This window comes from Miniopterus schreibersii, assembly GCF_964146895.1.
Source record: "Miniopterus schreibersii genome assembly, chromosome: 8".
NCBI lineage: Eukaryota > Metazoa > Chordata > Mammalia > Chiroptera > Miniopteridae > Miniopterus > Miniopterus schreibersii.
The window spans coordinates 218,032-240,677 of NC_138109.1; the positions used below are offsets into that span (position 1 = coordinate 218,032).

The following is a 22,646-nucleotide window of genomic DNA, read 5'->3' on the forward strand; positions in this document are numbered from 1 at the left end:
CAGGAGCCTGGGCGCCTCCAAGGGGCCCAGCCTCCCGCGTGGGGAAGGGGCTCGGGCTCCAGAGGGAGGGCAGCTATGACTCTCCAGGGCTCCGTGCTCAGGGCCAGGGAAGAGGAGGGGCCTAAAGGTGACCAGGGGCCAAAATGCCCCCCACTGCGAGTCCCACGCTGGAGTCCATGCCCAGCTGCTCGGGAAGGGCTTAGCCAGGGCCCCAGGCCCTCCTGCAGGGCAGAGAGGTCTCAGACCACAGTCCAGCAGACCCACCCTGAAGGCCCCTCATCTGGCCAAGGCAGGCGTGTAGGGTCACAGAGGCCTCCCTGTAGTGGGGGTGAAGCTAGGAGCCTTGAAAGTGAGGGGTTTAAGGGGTGCGGCCACAGCAAATGGCCACACAGGGCGGGTGGGAGCTACCGAATGCACCCCCCCGGGTCGGGGGCCAGGGTCAGAAGTGGAGGGTGTGGGCGCCCTCTCGGAGGCTCTAGGGGAGGGTCCTTCCTGCCTCTCCCGCCTCGGTGGCTCCGGGTGTCCCTGGGCTTGTGGCCGCATCCCTCCAGCCTCTCCCCATCTGCACGTGGCTTCTCCCCTCTCCCTGTGTCTCCTCATCTGTCTGCCTCCTTCTTAGGAGGACACTGGTCACTGAGTTTAGGGTCCCCAGGAGGACCTCACCCCATGATCCTTAACTTAATCACATCTGCAAAGACCCTTTTCCCAAGTAAGATCACATCAGCTGGTGCGGGGCTCAGAATGGAGACGCATTTGGGGGCTACCTACAGCCCTACAAGCAGCGAAGGCCCTCAAAGTACAGACACCCCCATGACCCATGCAAGGCTGTGGCAGACGGGAGCCCAGCCCCAGGTGTGAGCACCCCCACGCTTGGGAGTGGCACTGGCTTGCTGAGCCCCCACGCACTGTTCTGTAAAGTGGGGACCCCACGTGCTGGGGCTGCAGTGAGGAAGGTGTAATACAGCAATAAAGCCTCGTGAACACGCAAAAAATTCTGGGGTCAGGTCCGGGGCCTGGGCGTGGACTTGAGGGTCGTCAACGGCTCAGGGATGATCCTGGAGAGAATGGGGGGCCCAGCTCCCCCGGGGCGTCTGGCCCCTGCCCCTCCCTATCCACCTGCTCTCCTCTGGGCCCTGGGTCGAGGTTGCTGGGAGGCAGTTGCTGGGTGATGGTTGCCGGGTCACCACTGTTTCCCAGGCAGAGGGCTCACACCAGCCTGCAGGGCAGGTAAGAGGCACGGGCAGGTCAGCAGCAAGGGTCCTGGCCGGGTGTGAGGGCTGGGGCCTGCCATCCTGTGTCCCGCCTGGCCACCAAGGACCCTGTTGGTCCTCTGGGGATTCTGCCCAGGAGCAGAAAGAGACGAGGGAGGGGAGGGCAGGGGAAGGGTGCCCCACTCTGTGGAGAGCCCATGCCCCCAGGGCCACGGCGTGAGGGGCACGAACCCCAGTGCCAGGCCAAGAAGGGTGTGCGTCCCGGGAGTGTCGGCTCCTCAGGACGAGCTACCTCGCCCAGGACTAGGTGTGTCTCCCAGAACCTATGCTCAAAAGGGCCGCGTCCTGACATCTGTGGGGACCCCTGTCCCCGTGGACAGCCTGGCCCTGCCCGGGAGGCGCCAGCCCAGCAGACAACGTGAGCGCCCGCCTAGCACCCCACAGGACACTGACGTCTCATTTCCTCGGACGTTTTCTTCAGGTTCACGAGGGCCTTACGTTCACCACGCCAGGGTGCTCCTTCCTGCCAGTCTTTGCACCAGACCAGGTAAAACATTTATTTCAAAGTTTATTATAAAAGTTGAGTTTTCACTTAACCCCTCCCAGCATCGTCCTGATGCAACGTCGGTGGCCATCTTCCCCTGCGACACTGTGTGGTCCAGCCTTCCTCTCGTTTAGATTCTGCCCTTCAGAGACTGACCGGCCAGAGCGCAGGGCTCTGGAGCAGAGCTGACACCCCCCAGCCGCACCCCCCCCCAAGCTCCGGTCAGCCACGCCGAGGCCGCACCACACGCGGGCTTGCCCGGGGCTTTTATTCGTCTTTGTTAATTTTAATGGGAAGAACTGGTAACTCCGGGCTTTATTCATTGTGAAAATAATCAGCACAGTTACAAAAGCCAAACAGAGGCAGGAGGCAGTGTCCCGGCCACGCCACCCCCTGCCTGCCCACGGCCACCGGCCAGCGCCCGGGCTGCCTGGCCACTTGCCTTCGGATGCTCCGCTCCCACGGCTGCACTGCAGAGGATGCCCAACAGCCGGGATGGGGGACGGCTGCCCCTCGCCACCGTGTGCGCACGTCCCAACCTCGGGGTCCCCTGCCAGCTGGCTCAGGGCCCCGGGCCTGGTTCTACACTGCACCCCCCACGGTCCCGCCAGCCCGCCGTGTGCATAAACTGCACTGCCCCGGCCCACTGTCCCGCCTTTCTCAGGAACCTCCTCGAGGGGCCGCCAGAGCCCAGCCTCTGCTCGCTGGCCTCGCCGTCCCCTCCTCCATCTCTCTGGCCGTGACTTCAGCTCCACCTGCTCCCTGCTTCCATCCTCGTGTTCTCCTTTCTGGGCAATGTCCTGGCCTCTGTGTCCTATTTCTAATTCCCACGCACTCCGGGACAGCACCCAGCCCTCCTAGGGGCTCCTCCCCTTCCCACCCTAGGGTGTTCCAGGGGACGTTTCCTCCAGCGTCTGTGCCACCGTCTCCCTCTCTTCCTCTGTGGGTGGGTGTGACTGTCTGTGTGCACATCTCTGTGTCTGTGTGTCTGCGTCGAGCTCTCGCTCACACCTGGGGGCCTTCCTCAGATGCCTGCGGACCCGGTGGCCGCTCACTTAGGAGTGCTGTGGGAAGGTACTGAACGTCGGTATGGTGGGGGGGTGCTCCATCCTCAGCAGGACCCCTTGGACCTGCTGCCAGGTGCTGGGAACCAAGTGCGAAGGGGCTGGGGTCTCCCGGTGATGAGGAGAGTTGCGTGTGCACACAGAGGCCCTTCCCCCCCCACGGTGTCCAGCCCAGACACTCAGCCTCCTCCAAGAAGCCCTCCCATTCTGGGGGGGAAAGGCTGGGCCAGGGCAGAGGGGTAAGGCTCCCCCCATCCTGCCTGCGCTCGGCCCCCAGAACTGTGCACGCTTCTGTCCGAAGTGGGGACTGAGGCCTCGCCAGCATTTCTCGGGTGACCAGCTGGATGTGTTCACAGTGACGGTCTCTGCTGGCACCTGGGCGCAGGTGCAGGGCCCTCTGTCCCGCCTCCTCCCCAGTGTGCTTGCCTTTCCACTGCTTGTGTTTTCAATCCTTCAGAAAGTCCTTGACCCCCAAGCAGCCCCAAAATTGAGAGGGACCCATTAAGGAACGGCTAAAACTTCCCTGAGATGTTCCCAAGGCGGTTACAGGGCAAAAGGTGCTCAAAGCAAGGCCCCCTTATGGGGGCTGACAGCTGGAGCCCCCCTCAGACATAGGGCACCTCCACTCCTGGGCCCGGGTGCCCCTCTCGACCCCTGAAGACCTGACGGACACCTTTCTTACAGGTGGCAACGAGGCGAGGCAGACAGTCCCTACAAGGGAGGCCTCAAGGGGGACAGACAGAATGCAGAGACCACCCTGCCCCTGAGGGACACCAGGCCCCACAGTCGCCATGGAGACAAGAGCCAGCCACAAGCCGAAACCCCCAGGAAACGCCGCTCTCCCTGCAGGGTGGGCCTGATCTCCTGCAAGATCCGGGGGCTAGGACCACGGGCTGTGAGAAGGTGCCAAAGACCGGTGTGGACAGCGTCTTCTCAGCCGAGCCCCTGCCTCACTGTCCCCAAACCCGGGGCCCGTAGCCACACCCACTTCACCCACTGCCACCAGGGACTGCCCCCTGGGACCCGGGTTGGCACCAAGAGAGGCAAGCCATCGAGGATCAAAGGGGTCTGGCGGAGCCGCCCCCTGGTGCCAGGTGAATGCAGCTCTGGGATGGCTTCCCTGGGGCCTGGAGCCCCAATCCAGGGACAGTGTACTAATCGGGGGACCACACACAACTGTGCCCCAGGAGAGGGGCCAGCAGAGTGAGGATCTGAGCAGACACAGGGAGGGGAAAGATCTCTCTACAGTCTGCCAGGCACTGTGCCTGCCCCAGCCCCCAGCCCCATCACCCCTGCCTGACATGGGTCACCCATGACATCATGATGGACATTATGACCCCACCCTCCTGGGCATGCCCCTGTGCCACGTCTGCCCCCAGCTCCAGCCTCCGCCCTCGCCCCTTACCTGCACTTGCCCTGTTGGTGAAGGGGGACCCTGCCCACTCTAAGGCTGACCCTGAGTGGTGGTGACCATCCCCTCTCTCGTAGGAGGCGTGGTAGGCCCAGGCCCAGTGGTCAGGCCCGTGCCTGGGATGAGATGTGCCCCGATGGGCTGGGGGGACTGCCTGGGAGCTGCAAGAAACGGGTGGGACAGGGTCGGCTGATCTGGAGCCCAACTGGTACTGGACTTGGGCCAGATTCTGAGTGGGTGCCATCCCTTTCACAGGCTGGGCCCATGAGAGACCAATGGGGAGCAGCGACCTGGACGGGCTCCTGAGTCAGCTAAGCCAGCTGGACCAGGATGCAGGTGAGATCAGGCAGGGCCTGGGAGGGGACAGGAAAGCCTCCGCCAACCAGGCCTCTGACCACCCACCTGTCTGCAGACCCTCTGGAAGATGCTGTTGCTGCCAAGCCCCAGGCCACCCTCCTGGAGAGGCATCTGCTGGGGGGGGAGAAGCAGCCATCCAGCATGGGGTGTGGCCCCTTCTTCTACATCGGGGGCGCCAATGGGGCCTCCATGTGAGTGGGGCCCTCAGGCCGGGCCTAGCCCCACCCCCCCAGGGCCCCAAGGGGCCCCTCCCCTGGCATGCCCATCCCTCCCCCAGGTCCCAAGGCCCCCAGGGTCATGCTGGCCTCCACCCCACAGAATCAGCTCCTACTGCAAGAGGAAGGGCTGGCAGCGCATCCAGGACAGCCAGAGGGAGGACTACAAGCTCAAGTGGTGTGAGGTCAAGTGTCGAGACAGCTACCTCAGCTTCCGGGAAGGTAGTCAGGAGGGGTAGGGGCTTGGGGGCCTATAGCATTCAAGGACCATCTGGGCCAGAGCATGGAGAGTGGCTCCACCCCCCCCACTGGGAGCCGGTGGTGGTCTGGGTGGCTGAGACCCTGCTGTGGTCACCCACATACTGCCCAGGGCTTTGTCATGCCAGGTGAGCAGCTGCTGTACCAGCTTCCCAACAACAAAGTGCTCACCACCAAGATCGGGCTTCTCAGCACCCTCAGGGAGTACTCAAGGGTCACCAACAAGATCAACAAGACATCACAGTGTGCACAGGCCAAGTACGCACGCCCTGGTCCACCCACCATCCGCTGGGCACCCACCATCAGCTCCCCCCACCATCAACCCCACATGCACCCATCCGTCCTACCAACCCACCTGTCCCTTCTCCACTCAGCTGCACACCCACCCATCTGAAATGTCAGTCAATAGCTGGTCCTAACCACCCTTCACTCTGTCCACCCACCTTTGCCCATCCACCCACCCATCTTCCCACCACTCACTCACCAATCTGTCTCTACCCCAAACACCCACCACCCATTACGTCCCCCTCAGCCCCTCTAGAGTCCTTACACAACACCCACCACAGAGCCACCCATTGGTGTCCCCCATTTAGTCATTCATTACCCACTGCACCCGTGCCGTCCATCCCAGTTCCCAATCCCACAGACCCTCTACACTCACTGTCTGCTCCCTTCGCTCAGCACAGTCGTGCCTGAGGCACTCAGCGTCTTCACCTATCTGGTGTCCACCTGTCTACTCACTCTACTCATTGCCCACCCACTTATACACATGCCCACCCACCCAACTACTGTCCACCTCCAACCCCACTGGGCCACCACGACACCATCTTTACTTCTACATGTCCAGCCGTCCACCTCCATTCCACCCATGTTGGTCAGCAACTCTCGCCCGTTCCCCTCCGGGCATCTGTTACCCACCGAGCCACCTGCCCGTCCATCCACCTTCTTCCATCCCAAATCCACTCACCCAACCACCGCCCATCCACACACCCACTACCTACTTCAAAGCTCCTACCCATTCCCCACCTCCCCAGACCCCACCCATCCATCCTCCACACACTGCCGAGTGGACACTCAGGCCAGGCCCTGTGTCCCCCTGGGGTACAGATCTGGAAAGGACCCAGCACCCACCCTGGAGGAGCTCACCTCGACCAGCCCAGGATGCCCTGGGCCACAGAGGTAGATGTACTCAGCCCAGCTGGGAGGAGCCATTCTGCCCTAAATTGAAGCATGGCCTGGTGGTAGATGGCAAAGAGTGAAAGGGCATCCCAGGCCAGCAGAGGCAGCTTGGAATGGCCCAGAGCACTCAGATCCTGCTGGCTGCACGCCTGAGTGCGGGCACTGTCCTGGCCTGAGTGCGGGCACTGTCCTGGCCTGAGTGCGGGCACTGTCCTGGCCTGAGTGTGGGCACTGTCCTGGCCTGTGTGGGCACTGTCCTGGCCCGAGTGCGGGCACTGTCCTGGCCCGAGTGCGGGCACTGTCCTGGCCTGTGTGGGCACTGTCCTGGCCTGAGTGGGCACTGTCCTGGCCCGGGGACACAGCTCTAAACAGAGGGCTCACAAGTGCCTGGGCCATGCAGGGGGCAGAGCAGCCAGGAGGAGCGGGGAGCGGGAGGGGGCCGGGGAGGTGAGGCAGGCGGGCGGCAGGTGCCTGCAGAGGAGCCAGGTGAGCGGGGAGCCCGAGATGCTCCAGCGGGGGAAGAGGGTGCTGGGGCTGGAGAGGAAACACCCCGGGGTGGGGGTGGGTGCAGGGGACACCGGGATGCCTGGAGCCCAACCCAGCTTCCCAGGGCCACGGTCCCTCCAGCCTGCCCCAAGTAGGGCCCCTAGAATGACCGCGAAGCCCGGGGGAGGGAGACGGCCCTCCCTACTCCCCCACCCCCTGCTCCCCAGGGTCCTGAAAATGGAAGAGTTTTTCCCAGAGACCTACCGTCTGGACGTGAGGGACGAGAGAGAGGCCTTCTTCGCCCTCTTTGACGGTGAGAGCCTGCGGGACAGCCCGCGCCCGGGGCACGGCTTCGGGGCGGGACCGGGGCTGGCGGGGTAGGAGGGGTGGGGCGGGGCCGGGAGGGAGCGGGGCAGGTGGGCGGGGCCGGGCCCGGGCCGGGAGGGGGCGGGGCCGAGGCCGGGAGGGGGCGGGGCCGAGAGGCGTGCGGTGGGGGCGTGGCAGGCGTGTTTTGGGGCTGGGGGCATAGTCAGGTTGGGGCGGGCGTGGGGGCCACGCGGCTGGGTAGGCGGGGCCATAGCAGGGGCTGGGCGCGTGGTTGGGTGGGCGGGGCCAGATCCGGGGCGGGGCCACGTGGCTGGCTGGGCGGGGCCATAGCAGGGGCTGGGCGCGTGGTTGGGTGGGCGGGGCCAGATCCGGGGCGGGGCCACGTGGCTGGGTGGGCGGGGCCATAGCAGGGGCTGGGCGCGTGGTTGGGTGGGCGGGGCCAGATCCGGGGCGGGGCCACGTGGCTGGGCGGGCGGGGCCATAGCAGGGGCTGGGCGCGTGGTTGGGTGGGCGGGGCCAGATCCGGGGCGGGGCCACGTGGCTGGGTGGGCGGGGCCATAGCAGGGGCTGGGCGCGTGGTTGGGTGGGCGGGGCCAGATCCGGGCGGGCACGTGGCTGGGTGGGCGTGGGCGTGCCGTGGTGGGCGGGGCGTGTGGGCGGGCCGGGCCGGGGCGTGGGCGGCCGGCGGGCAGCGGGGACGCAGGTGGCCCTCCCCGCAGGAACCCAGACGTGGATCTGCAAGCCCACGGCCTCCAACCAGGGCAAGGGCATCTTTCTGCTCAGGAGCCGGCAGGAAGCCGCCGCCCTGCAGGCCAAGGCCCAGAGCACCGAGGACGACCCCGCCTACCGCAGGACGCCCTACCGCGCGCCGCAGGCTCGCGTGGTGCAGAGGTGCGGCCGCGCCCCGCGGGGTGCCAGTGGGTGTGGGAGCGGCCCGGCCCCGCGCGCCTGCGGGCTCGTGGGCCCTCGGGGTCCGTGGCTGTGCAAGGCCGCAGTGCCCCCGGCGGGGCGCCCAGTAGCCAGCAGAGGGGAGGTGTCCCATCCAGTGGGGGAGGCGGAGGAGACGAGCCGCCTGGACAGAGGCTCCTGAATGGACATGGGGGTGGCGCGGGGAAGGTCTGGTCAGTTTACCCCCTGCCCGGGCACTGCCCCTCTGTCCTGCAGGAAGCCCACCCAGGCCTGCAGCCCTCAGGCCTGCAGCCAGAGCTGGCTGTCCCCCCATCCCTCTGCCTCTGGGCGGGGCCCCGACCCTAGTCTCGCGGGGAGGCACGGTCACCTCGGAAAGCTCGCCCTGGGACTCCTCCTCCGCATTTGTGAACCAGTCAGTCTCACGGCCACCCCGGCTGCCAGGCCATCCCAAGCTCTGTCCTACGGAGCTTTAGTCCCGCAGCTCTTTCCACCTGGGACGGCCCCTCCCTGCCTCTTCCGTGCCACTCACCCTCTAAGGCCAAATGTCAGCCCTCCCTCCTCCTCCAGGCAGTCCTCCCTGCTGCAGCCTGAGCACCCCAGACACCCAGGGATCCTCTGAACTGTTCAGGCTCAGAACTGTCCCCCTATCGATGGACATGCACTCATGGGGAGGGGCACAGGGCACAGGTCATACCTGGGGCAGGTGGGGGGGTACTGAGGAACTGGTCCAGGCTAGGTTGAGGCAAAAGGACACACGCCGGCCAGGCTGGCCGTGTGCTCAGCCCTCATGTGCCCACTCAGGTACATCCAGAACCCACTGCTGTTGGATGGGAAGAAGTTTGACGTGCGCTCCTACCTGCTCATCGCCTGTGCCATGCCCTACATGGTCTTCTTTGGCCATGGCTACGCTCGCCTCACCCTCAGCCTTTACGACCCCCATTCCGAAGACCTCAGTGGCCACTTGACCAACCAGGTGAGGGTCCTCCCTGCAGCTCAGAAACACAGACGAGCGTCCAGCTGCACACATGGCTCAGATCCAGAGGTGGTCCAGCCCTGTGGCCTGGGCTGCCCATGGCCGCAGTCAGCGCTGCCTCTCACCTGCAGCCACCACAGGGTGTCCTGGTGAAGTGACCGAGAACCCTGCACCCACCTGCCACAGCTTGGTTCCCTCCAGGTGTGGGTGAGGCAAGGGGAGGAGTAGGAGCCCGGGGGAGGGGGTCTCTGTGAAGACCTCGGTGGAGACAGCCTGTGGGCCAGAGGTCTCCGTGGAAGGTTCATAACGGGAGGAGTCCAGGTGGGGGCCTCCGGTGAGGATAGGTGGGGGACTTGGTGGCTGCAGAGGTCTCAGCGGAAGGAGGGGTTGTGGGAGGGTCTCCGCAGCAGGGTTGCTGCAGGGTGTCCCGGGGGACAGGGCCTCTGGGTGCTCTGGGGAGAAGGTCTCCAGGCCACACCACCTTCCCCAGTTCATGCAGAAGAAAAGCCCCCTGTACATGCTCCTGAAGGAAGACACAGTGTGGAGCATGGAGCAGCTCAACCGCTACATCAACGACAAGTTCCGGAAGACCAAGGGCCTCCCCAGAGACTGGGTCTTCACCACCTTCACGGTCCGTGAGCTCCTCAGCCGACCTCCACCTGGGGGGCAGGGCCAAGGGTCACGACCCCTTAGGGTATGTGGGAGTGGGGGCAGTGTTTCCCTCGGCCCTGGACTGGGCACGAGGTGAGTGGACAATCTGGGGCCAGGGGCGTGTCTGTACTAAAGAGTGCGTCTCTCTGTGCATAACCGGGTGGTGGAAGCTGGCCGCTCGGAGGGGTCTCCGTCTCTCCCTCTCCTCTCTCTACAACATCTCTTATCCCACCGGCCCTGGATGAGGGCTCCGAGGGCTCCGCATCCTTGACAACAGTTTTTCTTCTTTAAAAAAAAAGGGGGGGAAAACAAGCTGTGACGTGGTACCTCGTGCGGGTCTGATTTGCATTTTGCTGATGATCGTATGTCGAGTGTCTTTTCATGTGTTTATCGTCCATCCGTGGATCTGCTCCGGAAAATTTTCTATCCAGATGCTGTGTCTTCCTTCCTCGGTACAGCTCTTTGTCCATCCTGGATGCCAAACCCTTGCCAGATATGTGATCTGCAAGCATTTCCTCCTGTTCTGTGAGTTCTTCCATTTTCTCCATAATGTCCTTTTCTGAACAGAAGTTTTAGGTTTTTGACTATGTCCAACTTATCCATCTTTTCTTTGGTTCTTCATGCTTTTGAGGTCAGATCTAAGAATCCATTGCCACATCCAAGGTTGGAAAGGTTTAGACACATGTTTTCTTTTACAGGTTTTTTAGTTTAGCTCTTACATTTAGATTATCGGCCCATTTTCAGTCATTTCTTGTATCGGGCACGGGGTAGGGGTCCAACTTCATTCTTTTGCATGGGTACGTCCCATGTCCCAGCACCGTCTGTCAAAGAGACTGTTCTTGACACACGGTTGGGCTTGTTTCCGTTCTCCCCACCCCGTTCCAGTTGCGGGGCGGGGGTGTCCGTCCTCGAGCCAGGACCCCACGCCCGATGCAGCAGCTTCATCCTCTTGGTGTGCCGTGTGGCACTGCTTGGACTGCTCTTGTATTTCTGGACAAACCCCACCCGGCGGGGTAGGTTATCCCTACATGTACTTCTGGGCTTTGCTTGGCACTTCATTGAGTACTTTTGTGTCTACGTGCGGAGTAATATTGGTCGAGAGCCTTCTTTTCTTGTGTGTTTATGTGGCTTTTGATGTGTTTCCTCCTGTCCTATTGTTAAAGAATTTGTGAAAATGTTGTTAATTCTTTAAGTTTTTGGAAGAATTCACCAGGGAGGCCACCTGTCCTGGACTTTTCTATGGGGAACGTGTGTCTATTATTGTTACTGACTCAACCTTTACTTGTTACAGGTTATATTCAGATTTTCTATTTCTTCTTGGTCAGGCTTATCCATTTGTCCTTCGAGGAATATGTCCATTTCTTCTACATTACCTAATTTGTTTAAAATACAATCGTTCGAAAAAGAAAAAAAATAAAAATTTAAAAAAATGAAAAAATAAAATACAGTCGTTCGTAGTAGTCTATGAACAACTGTAATCCTTGTTACAATCATTTTCATCTCTGTGTAAGGTCTACCTTTTTTTTTGTGTTTTTTTTTAATCCTTCCTCGGGGATCTTTTTTCCATTGCTTTTCAGAGAGAGTGGAAAAGAGAGAGACACACACACACCCCGATGGGCTGCCTCCTGCACGCGCCCTGACTTGGGCCGGGGATCGAGCCTGCAACTGGGGTACATGCCCTTGGCTGAAACCGAACCGGAGACCCTTCCACCCACAGGCTCACACTCTAACCACCGAGCCAAACCGGCCAGGGCTCAGGTCTGCCTTTTCTGATTTTAGTCATTTCTCTTCTTTCTTGTCTTGGTCAATCTAGGAAAGACTTTGTCAGTTTTGTTGACTTTTTCCAATGAGCCAGCCTTTGGTGTCATTGATTTTCTCTAGTGTTTTCTACTTTCTGTTCCTAAATATATCTGCTCTGGTCTGCTCACTTGGGGTTTAGTTTTCTGTTCTTCTGGTTTCTCAGGGTTGAAGATCAGTTGTTGACCTGAGATCTTCCCTCCTGTTGAACGCAGGTGTTTTCCAGCCACAGGCGCCCTCTGAGCGCGGCTTACACTGCACGCCTCTGAGTTTGGGTGTTCTGTTTTTGTTGGGTGCCTAACAAACAAAACAAAAAAGTGCATTGTTTAATTTCCACATATTTGTGGATTTTCCAATTTTCCTTCTCTTATTGATGTCTAATTTCATTCCGCTGTGGTCCAGGAACATACTTTGTGTAATTCCAACCCTTTAAAAATAGTAACTAGAATTTGTTTTGTGTCTTAACAAATGTCTGTCCTGGAGGGTGTTCACTGTGCACCTGAGAAGAGTGTGTTCTGCTCTTGGGTGGAGGTTCTGTAGATGTCTATCAGGTCTCGTTGACTTACAGTGTCGCTTAAGTCTTTTATTTATCTATTGATCTTCTGTTTACACGTCTATCCACCATGGGAGGTGGGGTATTGAAGTCTCCAACTATTATTGCTGAATAGTCTATGTCTCCCTGCAATTCTCTAGGTTTTTTTTTACTTTATGTATTTTGAGGCTCTCTTGTTAGGTGCATGTATGTTTATAATTACTACATCTTTTTTTAAATATGTGTTTTATTGATTTAGAGAGAGGAAGGGAGAGGGAGAGAGAGAGAGAGAAACACCAGTGATGAGAGGGAGAAACATTAGTGATGAGAGAGAGTCATTGATCAGCTGCCTCCTGCAAGCCCCCCACTGGGGATCTTGCTGAAACCCGGGCATGTGGCCTGACCTCCTGGTTCATAGGTCGACGCTCAACCACCGAGCCACGCCGGCTGGGCTATAATTACTACATCTTTATCATTATAAAATGTACTTTTTCCTTAATACCCACAATTTTTGTCTTAAAATCCATCTTCTCTGATGTCGGTATAGCCATTGCAGCTCCCTTTGGCTGCTATTTGCATGAAATCTCTCTCTCCACCCTGTTACTTTCATTCTGTGTCTCTGAATCATAGACAGTATATCAAGGGGCTTTTGTGCATTTGGCCAGCCTCTGTCTTTTATTTGGAAAGTTTGACTTAACATTTAACGTAATTACTGATAAGGTAGGATTTACATCTGCTAGTTAGCTATTTGTTTTTATCAGTCTTATATCTTTGGTGTTACTCAGTCCTCGAGTTACTGCCTCCTTTTGTGTTACGTGGATACGCATTTTGTAATATGGCATTTCTAGTCGTTTCTTTTACTATATATTTTTGAGTTCTTAGTTGTTGACCTGGGGGTTTCTATTAACATCTCAATTTATAACAAGTTAGTTTGGGTTAATACCAAATTAATTTCAATAGCGTAAAAAATTGTTCCTATATAGCTCCGACCCTCCCTTTATGCTGTTTTGTCACAAACTACAGCTCTACACACTGTTTCCATCAGCACAGACTTACAATTATTGCTCTGTGCAGTTGTCTTTTAAAACAGATAGAAGAAAAGAGCAGTTACCAAAAAATGCTTTTGTACTATCTTTTATGTTTAACTCTGTGATTACCTTTATGGTGCTCTTTATTTTTTTAATGTGAATTTAAGTTATTTTCCAGTGTCCTTTTATTTCATCTTGAAAGGTTGTGGGCCAGTCCTAGTGGTAACCTCCTTTTTAAATTTATTTTTTTTTAAATCTGGGAATGTCTTATTTCCCCTTCATTTTTGAAGGGTGGTTTTGCTGGACGTGGAATTCTTGGCTGACAGGTTTGTTGTTTCAGCTCGAATGTGTCGTCTGCTGCCTCCTGGACCCTGTGGCTTCTGATGATCTTCCTGAGGAGCCCCTGTGATGAGTCACTTCTTTGTCTTTTGCAAGTTTGCTTATGCTGTGGTGGATCTCATCCTATCTGAGTTTATCCTATTTGGAGCTCATTGACCTTCTTGGGTGTGTAAAATGTTTTTCATCAAATCTGGGAAGTTTTCTGTCGTCATCACTTGGAATACTCCCCGCCGCCTCTTTCTCTCCTGGGACTCCCGCCGTGCACGTGGGTCCGCTTGGTGGTGCCCGCAGGTCTCTGCAGCGTTTACGCTCCCTTCTTTCTGACCTTCACACTGGATCATCCCAGCTGACCTAGCTTCAGACAACTCAGCTCTACCGTTAAGCCCCTCTGTGAATTTTAAATTTCAGTTGTTAATGCTTTCATCTCCAGAATTTCTACTTGACTCCCTTTCATGATTTATCTCTCTTCCCTGATAGTTTCTATTTGATAAGACATCATTCTCATATTTTCCTATGATTCCTTTCAAGTGGGGTCTTCCAGGGGGCCACCAGACGGGACACAACAGGTAACTCCAGTTGTTTGCCAGCCAGGTCCAGTCTGCTGTCCCCAGGACTGAGAGTGCGGGCTTTTTTTGAGGCTGCGCTGAGCGGGAGAGTGGGAGATAAAAATCACCAGGGCAACTTAAAATGCCACAAAGCTCACTGTTCTTACCAGGGTTCAAGATTTTTCTTGAATAAGCGCTCCTCAAGTTGCTGCAAGCCTTTGGTTAATGTCCAGAGTTCTGAAAACATTTATTCTGACCATTTTCTGCGAGTTTTGTTTTTGTTGTTTCATTTATGGAGTGGCCTGTTCTCATGCGTCCTTCCTCTGACGTCTGCACTGATGTTTTCCTTGTCTCTTGATCCCACTCCAGTGAGGCTGCTTCTCCCTGTTGTGCCACTGAAATACTCGTCAAGGTCACAGTGACCTTCATCTTGCCAAACCCAGGGGTCAGTCCCCAGCCCTCTTCAGCCCTGACCTGCCAGCCACTTCAGACAGAGCTGCTCTTTCCCGTGACTCCCGGGGCCTCCTTCCCTCCATCTCAGCCCCTGTGCTGGCCCCTCGTCTCCCAGCCTCCGCTCTCTGGAGGCCCAGGGCTCAGCAGATGTCCTCTCTGCTCTTATCTACACCCATTGGTGGTGAAAGTCTCCTGGCTCCAAATTCCATCTATGTGCTTAAGAGGACATATTTAAACATCCGGCCCTGACCTCTCCCCTGATCCCATGGCCTGTCAGCGCCCCATCTGCAGTTCATAGATGTCTCAGACTCCGTGGTCTTCCTGCCCCTTCTCAGTTGATGGGGGCTCCATCTTTCACGAGTCCCAGACCAAACACCTAGGGATAACCCTTTATCCCTCTTTTCACGGCTCACGGTTCTTTCATCAGCCACTCGGCCTGGCTCTACCTCACAGTATATTCAGAACCCGTCCCACCACCTCTAGCTGCCTAAGCCACCACCATTTCTCACCTGGATTGTTGCAGCAGCTCCCAGCCCCTTCAGTCTCTCAGCAGAGCAGGGAGAGGGCCCTACTGGGGCACGGGTCACATAGGCCCCTCGTATGCTCTGATCTCAGGGAGAAAGGCAAGGCCCTTCCCATGCCCCCAAGTGTGGCTGGCGCCACCCTGGTCTCCTGCTCCCCCTGCCCTTCCAGACACAGCAGGCTCACTCTGCTGCTCCACCACCTGGGCATGCTGAGCTGTCCCCTGCCCCGCCCCACAGCACCTCCTTCCAGTTTTCAGTCCTTGCTCAGGATCTCCTCGATGAGGCTCACCTAGACCCCTTTTTACATCACAAAAGCCACCCCAGAACCCTCATCTCCACACCCGTCTTCATTTTCTCCATCAGCATTTATTGCTCAGTGGGCTGTGCAAAGCGTATAATGCTCTACGGGTCACGTGTGTTGCCTGTCTCTCCTGCTGCAAGTGATCTGTTCAGGGGCAGACAGTCCTCGTAGGTCCTCTTGGCTCTAGTGCCCCAGCACCTACCACACAGCCGGAGTTCCACACGTATGCTGAATGGATAAAACGAGAGTGACTGAGTTTCTGGCTGTAAGCCTGTTTCGAACTCCAAGAGTGCGAAAATGTGGGCAGGTGTGGCTCTGCAGGTGAGGACACAGGTGAATTTTAGGTGAGGCGCAGGTGAGACTGCAGGTGAGGGGTGTGGCTGTGGCTATTCAGGCCTGGGAGGCATAATCAGTGCCTACAGGTGACATCCAGTGACCCCCTCCCTGCCCCACCCACAGAAGCGGATGCAGCAGATCATGGTCCACTGCTTCCTGGCGGTCAAGTCCAAGCTGGAGTGCAAGCTGGGTTACTTCGACCTCATTGGCTGTGACTTCTTGATCGATGACAACTTCAAGGTGTGGTTGAGGTGTCCCAGGGCGGTGGGGCCTGGTAGGCAGGTGCAGGGGGGCCAGGGCCTGTCTATGCACAGCCTGACCACCCAGGCAGGCCTCCAGGGGGGACTCTGCAGGCAGACCTCCCTAAGCCCTGGGGGTGGTGTGTCCATAAGGCTCCGCTCCTGCAGCTGGGGCAGCCTCCAAGGCCAGACCCTCAGACCCTTAGAGTCCCAGCTCCTTGGGCAAATTTGGGGAGTGTGCCATAGAAAAGGAGCCACCCGCCCAGGGTCACCTGGCTTAACAGGGACCAGGGCCTCAGCCTCTTCTTGCTGGCCAAGTGGTGGGTGGGGAAGGATGCTGACCAGTGTTGGGCCCAGGTGTGGCTGCTAGAAATGAACTCCAACCCCGCCCTGCACACCAACTGTGAAGTCCTGAAGGAGGTGATTCCCCGCGTGGTCATGGAGACCCTGGGTGAGGCCCCGCCCAGGCCCCCTGAAACCCTCAAACCGCCCCCTCACTGCCCGCCCCGTCTCGCAGGAGCCGTCCCACCTTCTGCCCAAGTTCAGATGCCCCCAGACCTAGCTCTCCCACATCCCGAGCGCCTGTGTCCACTCAGGCCCTGAAGGGAAAGGAATCCCTGCCCCAGGCAGCGCCCGCCCGCCCCCCCCACTGCCCCCAGCCCCACGATGCCCCACTCGCCGCCTCCCGCCCGCCCCCCAGACCTGGCGCTGGAGACCTTCCACAAGAGCCTGTGCCGCCAGCGGATGTTGCCGCTGCTGTCCCAGCGCCGCTTCGTGCTCTTGCACAACGGGGAGACGGACATCTGGCCGCGCCTGGGGAGCCCCCGCCACATCCACCGCCCGCCTCCCCGGCCACCCTGCGAGGCTGCATTCTCTGGGCCCCCGACCCACGCGGCAGACAGGCCGGGCGCACGCCGGGCCGGGGCGCCCCACTCTGTGCAGGAACGCCCCCGGCCCCCCGCCCCAGGCCCCAACAGCGCCCAGGGTGGTGAGCCCAAGGCCCGGGACACCAAGTGGCCGCCAGCAGAAGGCAGGGATCCGGCACAGGAGCCGTCCCCCGGACGGGCCGAGGACCACCGGGGCTCCTAGCAGCCGCCTGCCACCAGCACCCTCTCAAGACCTATAAAGGCTACTTTGTTACAAACGCAGCCTCTGAAGCAGATCAGGCGGTCCAGCCGTCTGGGACCCTCCCCTGGGGGCTCCCCTGGGCCCCCCTGTCCCAATGCCTTTCTCTCTGCACCCCCCCTCCACCACTGGGACCTGTCCTTGGGAGGCACACGGGTGGAGGGATGGGGTGGCCTGTCTGGCAGGAAGGGGAGACGACCCCCCTACTCTGCTCATCCTGGGGGCTGCCTCCATCGTGGGGAAGCCACCGCTCCTGGGCTCCCCTCCATCACCCAGTGTCCCTCATCCACGGACCTTCCTGCAGCTGCGTGACCCCTTCTGCTTGGCTCTGCGACCCCCAGGAAAGGGGTCTGGTGTTCCCCTGGATCCCCAAAGGAGGGCTCCCTGAAGCCAAGATTGTTCCTCAGAGCCCCTGCCCAGGCCTCCCCCCATCCTCTCCCTCCCCTCAGCCCCAGTCGCAGCTCCCGCCTGGGCCCTCGGACCAGCAGGGCCCCAGGGCCCTGCACTCTCCAAGCCCTGAGGCCCCTGACTTCCGAGCAGGCGGGCCTGGAGGACCTAGGCCCCATGCCGTGTGGCCTAGGTGTTTCCGTGGGCCCAGCCCCAAGCTCTCAGGGTGATTCAGGGCCCCTGATGTGTCCAAGGCCCCCTACCACTAAGTGTCCAGGGCCGGCCATAATCCCGTCTCCAACCCTGCCCCCCCCAGGTCCCCGTACCCACCCAGGCCCAAACCCCAGGGTCCAGATAGCTGGCCCTCGGCCCACCTCAGCCTGCACGCCCTCCTCCTGCCCCCCCTCATGCCCTGCTCACCCCTCCACTCAGTCACGCCAAGTCACGAACGTTCCTGGTCACCCATGTTTCTGACCTCAGATCCACCCCAGACATCAGTGGCCTCCAAGGCAGGTGGGAGGCGCTGAGGGGCCCCTTCTGTGCTGAGCATTGGAGCTCTGGCTCTGAGGGGCCGGAGGGGCTACCGGCCAGTACTCGACCACTGGCCACCCCACCGCTCTAGGGGCAAGTTCAGCCGCCTTCCGAGGGATGCGATGGCCACAGCACCACCAGGGGGCGCTATGCGCCGCGGTCTCCGCCGGCGCCTGCCCGCTGGAGGGTGCAGCCAGGGAGCCAAGGGGAGGGAGGAGGGAACCGGCTCAGACGTAGAGTGAGTCCCCCAGGGTCACAGAGCCAGTGGGGGTCCCAGGGCTGGGGCCAGGGCCAGGATCCAATCTGTCCAGCCACTCAGCCCCAGCCACTGCACCCTGTGCACCCCGCATCGTCCTGCTGCTAGGGCTTGGGGTAGATGCCAGGCAAGAGGCAGGCGGTACACGCTCGTCACTGTGGGACCAGGGCCCAGGAGCCCTGGGTCCCCTCCGGCACGGCTGCTGGCCTCTCCATGGGACCACACTCAGCTACTGCCTGGCTCCGCAGCCCAGCTGGCCAGCTTCGTGCCGGAGGCGGGGGTGGGGTGAAGACCAGCCTCCATCAGGGAGAGGGGGCCTCCTGGTGACTGAGTGCACCCAGGTGTTTGTGAAACCCACACCTGGGCCTTCAGGGGTCATGGCCATATTCCCTGCTGGCATTCAGCTGCTACCCAGCTGTGCCACCTCAGGGCCATCTCTTGATCCCCCCAGGGCCTCTGCACCCCATGTCTCAGCCCACATCCCCTCCCTTACATCCCACCCACCCTGCAAGTCCCTGCCTTTCTCGGGGCCTCTGCCCACATGCTGTCTCGTGGTTGGGGATGTGGCCTGTGATGGCATCGGTACTGTCCCAGAACATTCCAGCTCCCCCAGGGAGCCAGCCTGGCTGCGGGCGCCTGTGGGAGTGGCCTGAGCCTTCAGGGAGTTGCCGTCCCTGATGCCTCTGCCCCCCGAGCCCTGAGCGGGTGCAGTGAGCCATGAGGACCCGTGACGTGACAAGACGTGCACGTTGGCAGAGCAGCCAGCCCTACCCTGACGGAGCTCCCATCCCAGGGCTCCCCCAAAGGCCTGGGCCATCGGTTGCTCTTAGTCCCTGGTGCCCACCGAGGGCCCGAATGTCAAATGAGGTTTCCCGAGAGCCCTGCTTTTCCTTCACCCCCAGAGGCGATGCCACACTCCCGGCCCCACCCAGCCCACATTCAGGACCTGAAGGACCCAGGGAGAGGTGGGCAGGAGATGTAGCCTGGGGTGCTGTGGGCCATGGGGCACCTGGGCATCTGCAGCTAGGAGGTGCCCTCCCAAGAGTGAATCAACACGGTGGGTGGCCATCACAGCAGAGGCGGCCAGGACCCTGCAGCAGGGGAGGATCCAGCACTTCGCCCAGCCCAGTGTAAAAGCCGGCTGTCTGCCCCCACTCTCCCCCTTCCCCTCCCCCCACCCTCACCCCCCTATGCATCCCCCACACTCCCTTTCTTTCCCCCTCTGTCTCCCCATCTCCTCCAGGGGTCCTGCTGGTGGGTGGGGAACTCAAGCAGCACCTTCCATTTGTAGAAAGTTTGGGGGTCAAGCTGCCCTTGGCCGAGGCACCGCCCAGGGACCCCACCAACCCTACAGCCTCCATCGTTTTGTTAATACTCCCATGAGCATATTTTTTCCATTGCTTTTCAGAGAGTGGGAGGGAGGAAGGGAGGGGAGGGGGAGAGTGTGAGACACATCAACCAGTTGCCTCCCGAATGAACCCCAGCCAGGGGCAGGGAGCAAACCGGAAACCCAGGTACATGCTCTTGACCGGAAATCAAACCTGAGTCCCTTTGGTGCTCAGGCCTGATGCTCTAACCACTGAGCCACGCTGGCCAGGGCTGCAGTCTTCATCTTGAGGGCTGCCCATCGCCCTGGCACCCGCTGGGGCCTCCCTCAGCCCCTGGCAGGCAGGGCCCGGGTCTGATGAGCACCTTCTGGCGGCCACGGGTCTGTTTCAGCCAGACAGGGCCATGGGACCCCAAGGACACGGGACACACCTAACCCCTCACCCCCAGAATGTGTCGCTGAGAAGCAGACCTGCCGCAACCCTGGCCTGAGTCACAATCTCTGGAAAGCACCTCAACTCCTGAGTTTCCTGGGAAGATAAGACACGTTGGGGTGGAGGCGGCTGCCTCTCCATCCACCCCAGGCATAGCCACGGTGGGGGGTCCGTGGCCCTGAACACCGACCGCCACAGGGGCCGGCAGCCCCTCCAGGAGAGAGTCCTTTCCTGACCCCTGAACCCAGCCCAGCTTGGGGAGCAGGTGTGCTCCTGAATGCCCAGGACACCCTGGGATGGGAGTGGGGGAGTGAGGGCCCCAGGTCCTGGTCCAGGATCCTGAGTGGCCAGGCCTGACCTTGTGGGCCCACGTCACAGCCCGGGGGCAGCCGGGGACCTGGATAGCCCGCTGCAGCGTCCTAGGTCGGGGAGCTGGGAGGGGTGGTGTCCAGTTCTGTTTGGGATGGATCCCCTCCCAGTCCCCGCCGTGGGTCTCTCTCCAGCTGGGGTTCCCACACTGGCTGAGTCCCGGCCTCAGTAACGGGACGGACGGGGCCGGCTCCAGCAGGTGAAGGGTGGGTGCTGGGTGAGGAGCTGCTGTGGCCGGAAGCCCTTCTGAGAACAGAGAGTGGCCCCTGGATCCTTATCTGAGACTCAGCTCCAGCCCGGGGAGGGGCTGTGGTTTTCCGGACCAGCTGGAGGGCTGCTCCTGGGGACAGGGTTCCCAGGCAGAGCACCACCTCGGCCCCTCGGGCTTGGTAGCCCAGGTCAGGCAGGGGACCAGCCTCTGCAGGTGGGCGCATACCTGCCCCATGCTAGGAATCTGGGCCGAGTGCGAGGGGAAGGCAGCCTCTCGCAGCACCTGTCCCCCACCCCCTTTCCCCAAAGGCAGCACCCGTGAGTCTTCTGAGTGCCCCCTGCCCAGGACCCTGCCCCCCCAGGGCCCACCCACCTTTCCCACCTCTGAACTTGGAGTCACTCGGGCCTCCCCTAAACCTACACTCCTGGGCTGCCTCCAAACACCTGTGGCAGGCCGGGGTCCCCGCCTGACCCCCAGCCTCAGCGCCTGCGCGGTGCACAGGCCCTTTTCACGGCAGAGTGAGTTGGGGTACGCAGAGCCAGGCCAAGCTTGAAAATTGTGGGGTCCTGGGGGCTCGAGGAGAATACCTGGGCAGGGACATGAGCTGGGGGCAGTGAGGGCCCGAGGGGCACATGGCGGAGGGGGAGGTGGCGTGGAGGGAACCTCCCTCCAGCCCTCCCAGGGTCCTGAGCGTCCTGGGGCCAAACCCCTCCTGCCCAGACCCCAAGCCTGGCCTCACCTCCCGCCCTCCAGCTCTGTCCTGGGCGGCCCTGGAATCCCCCGCTGCTCTGCGTCAGCCCCGCCTCGGGCCTCGCTGCCCCCGCGCTGACGTCCGTCAGGACAACGTGTTCCCACGCGCAAGACGCCCATGAGGAGTTTCCGCGCTGAGTCAGCCCTGCCACCCACCCCTGAGGCCCCTCGGGACCTGGGCGTGGGCAGGCCAGGGTGGTTTCTGAGGAAGGTCCTCAGATTACCTGACTCCCGGCCCCTCCCAGAGGGCTGAGCCAGGCTCGCGACCTCTTTCCCCGGGGCAGCCCGAGCGGCGGCTGGGGAGGGTGCAGGGGCCGGGTCCTCAGGCTGGAGCCCTCAAGTGACCCAGGTGACAAGGGCAAGCCCCAAGGAAAGCTGGCTTCCCGAAGGAGGGTGGAGGAGGGGTTGGCAGGACAGGAGACCTGGTCTGGAGGCGGAGGAGTGGCTGGCAGGCCCCAGAGCCGTCTGCGCTGAGGGCTCTCCTAGACCTCCTGCCAGCCCACCTGCGTTTTCTTATTTATTAACTAATTCACCTGGACACTCCCCAGGAACCTGGGCTCCTAGAGCCTGGGATCCAGCAGGCACAGAGGGTGCCCAAGGAAGAGTATTTCCCAAGAGAGTGAAGTTGTGTTATCCCCACCCTCCCTCCAGGGGTAGAAATGAGCTGTGCTACGCCAGGGTGGGGCGATGCCCCTGGGTGGGACACACCCAGAGCCCCTCTCTCCGCCAGCTACCTGCTATGGGCAGCGCCCACCTGGCGCACTGCCCACTGAGACCGGGTGGGAGTAAGGACCGAGTCTCGAGGGCTCTACTAGACAGCGTGCAGGCAGGAGGGGAGGGCAGGGGGAAAGGGCACCTGGGCTGCTGGCAGGTGGCGGGGTGTGCGAGCACCTGGAGGGTGCTGCCGCTGGGACGGGTCTCCACTGGCCTGCCTGCCGCACCCGGGCTGACTGTGCCAACGAGTCCTTATCAGTCCTTACCAGGCGGGGAGGGAGCTGCTCGCCTCCACTGGGCGGAGCCCAGAGCCGTGCTCTGAGGGACGGTCCGCGAGTTGGTGGAGGCCAGCAGCAGGATTGGGGGAGAGGGTGGGGGCCAAAAGCAGGCCCCCCGAGACTGCCTGCCACCAGGAAGTGTTGAGCGTAGAAGCTGACCTCACCCTAGGCTTTGGGCCCCAATGACATAAGGGCGGGCCCTGCGCCCCCCTCCCCCCGCGCCAGGCTGTGTGGCCAGCCCGAGCCCAGAGTCCAGGGCAGTTGTGGCCCTGAGATCGGACACAGGCCCAGGACCCTGCTGTCCTAGCGTGTGCCAGGTAGGCTGCCAGGGGAAGGGGATTGGACAGGGCAGCAAAGAGGCACAGAGGATAGCTGTCCAGCCTAGCCCCCTCTTCCAGGAAGCCTACCGAGCCCCAGGGTCCCCACTCGGGAACAGCCCGACTTCTGCTTCCCGACCCTAACCCCAACCCTAACCCCAACCCTAACCCCACCTAGTGTGGGAGGGACTGTGGGCACTGGCGGGGGAGGAGCTGGAGCCCACGCCTCGTGTCCCTGCCCCTGCCTCCCCCCACATGTCCACTCAGGT

General features: G+C 60.6%; 1 protein-coding gene across 1 annotated transcript; it reads left to right on the forward strand.

Moving 5' to 3' along the window:
- Positions 1 to 1,209: 1,209 nt before the first annotated feature.
- TTLL10 (tubulin tyrosine ligase like 10) lies at positions 1,210 to 16,820 on the forward strand. The gene is made up of 15 exons (XM_081145145.1): positions 1,210 to 1,227; positions 1,693 to 1,758; positions 3,504 to 3,913; positions 4,486 to 4,566; positions 4,643 to 4,778; positions 4,906 to 5,024; positions 5,189 to 5,318; positions 6,168 to 6,239; positions 6,953 to 7,038; positions 7,772 to 7,943; positions 8,763 to 8,934; positions 9,425 to 9,565; positions 15,564 to 15,680; positions 16,037 to 16,130; positions 16,380 to 16,820. The coding sequence occupies exons 4-15, from the start codon at positions 4,506 to 4,508 to the stop codon at positions 16,766 to 16,768; spliced, it is 1,689 nt and encodes a 562-aa protein (XP_081001271.1). The 5' UTR covers positions 1,210 to 1,227; positions 1,693 to 1,758; positions 3,504 to 3,913; positions 4,486 to 4,505; the 3' UTR covers positions 16,769 to 16,820.
- Positions 16,821 to 22,646: the final 5,826 nt, after the last annotated feature.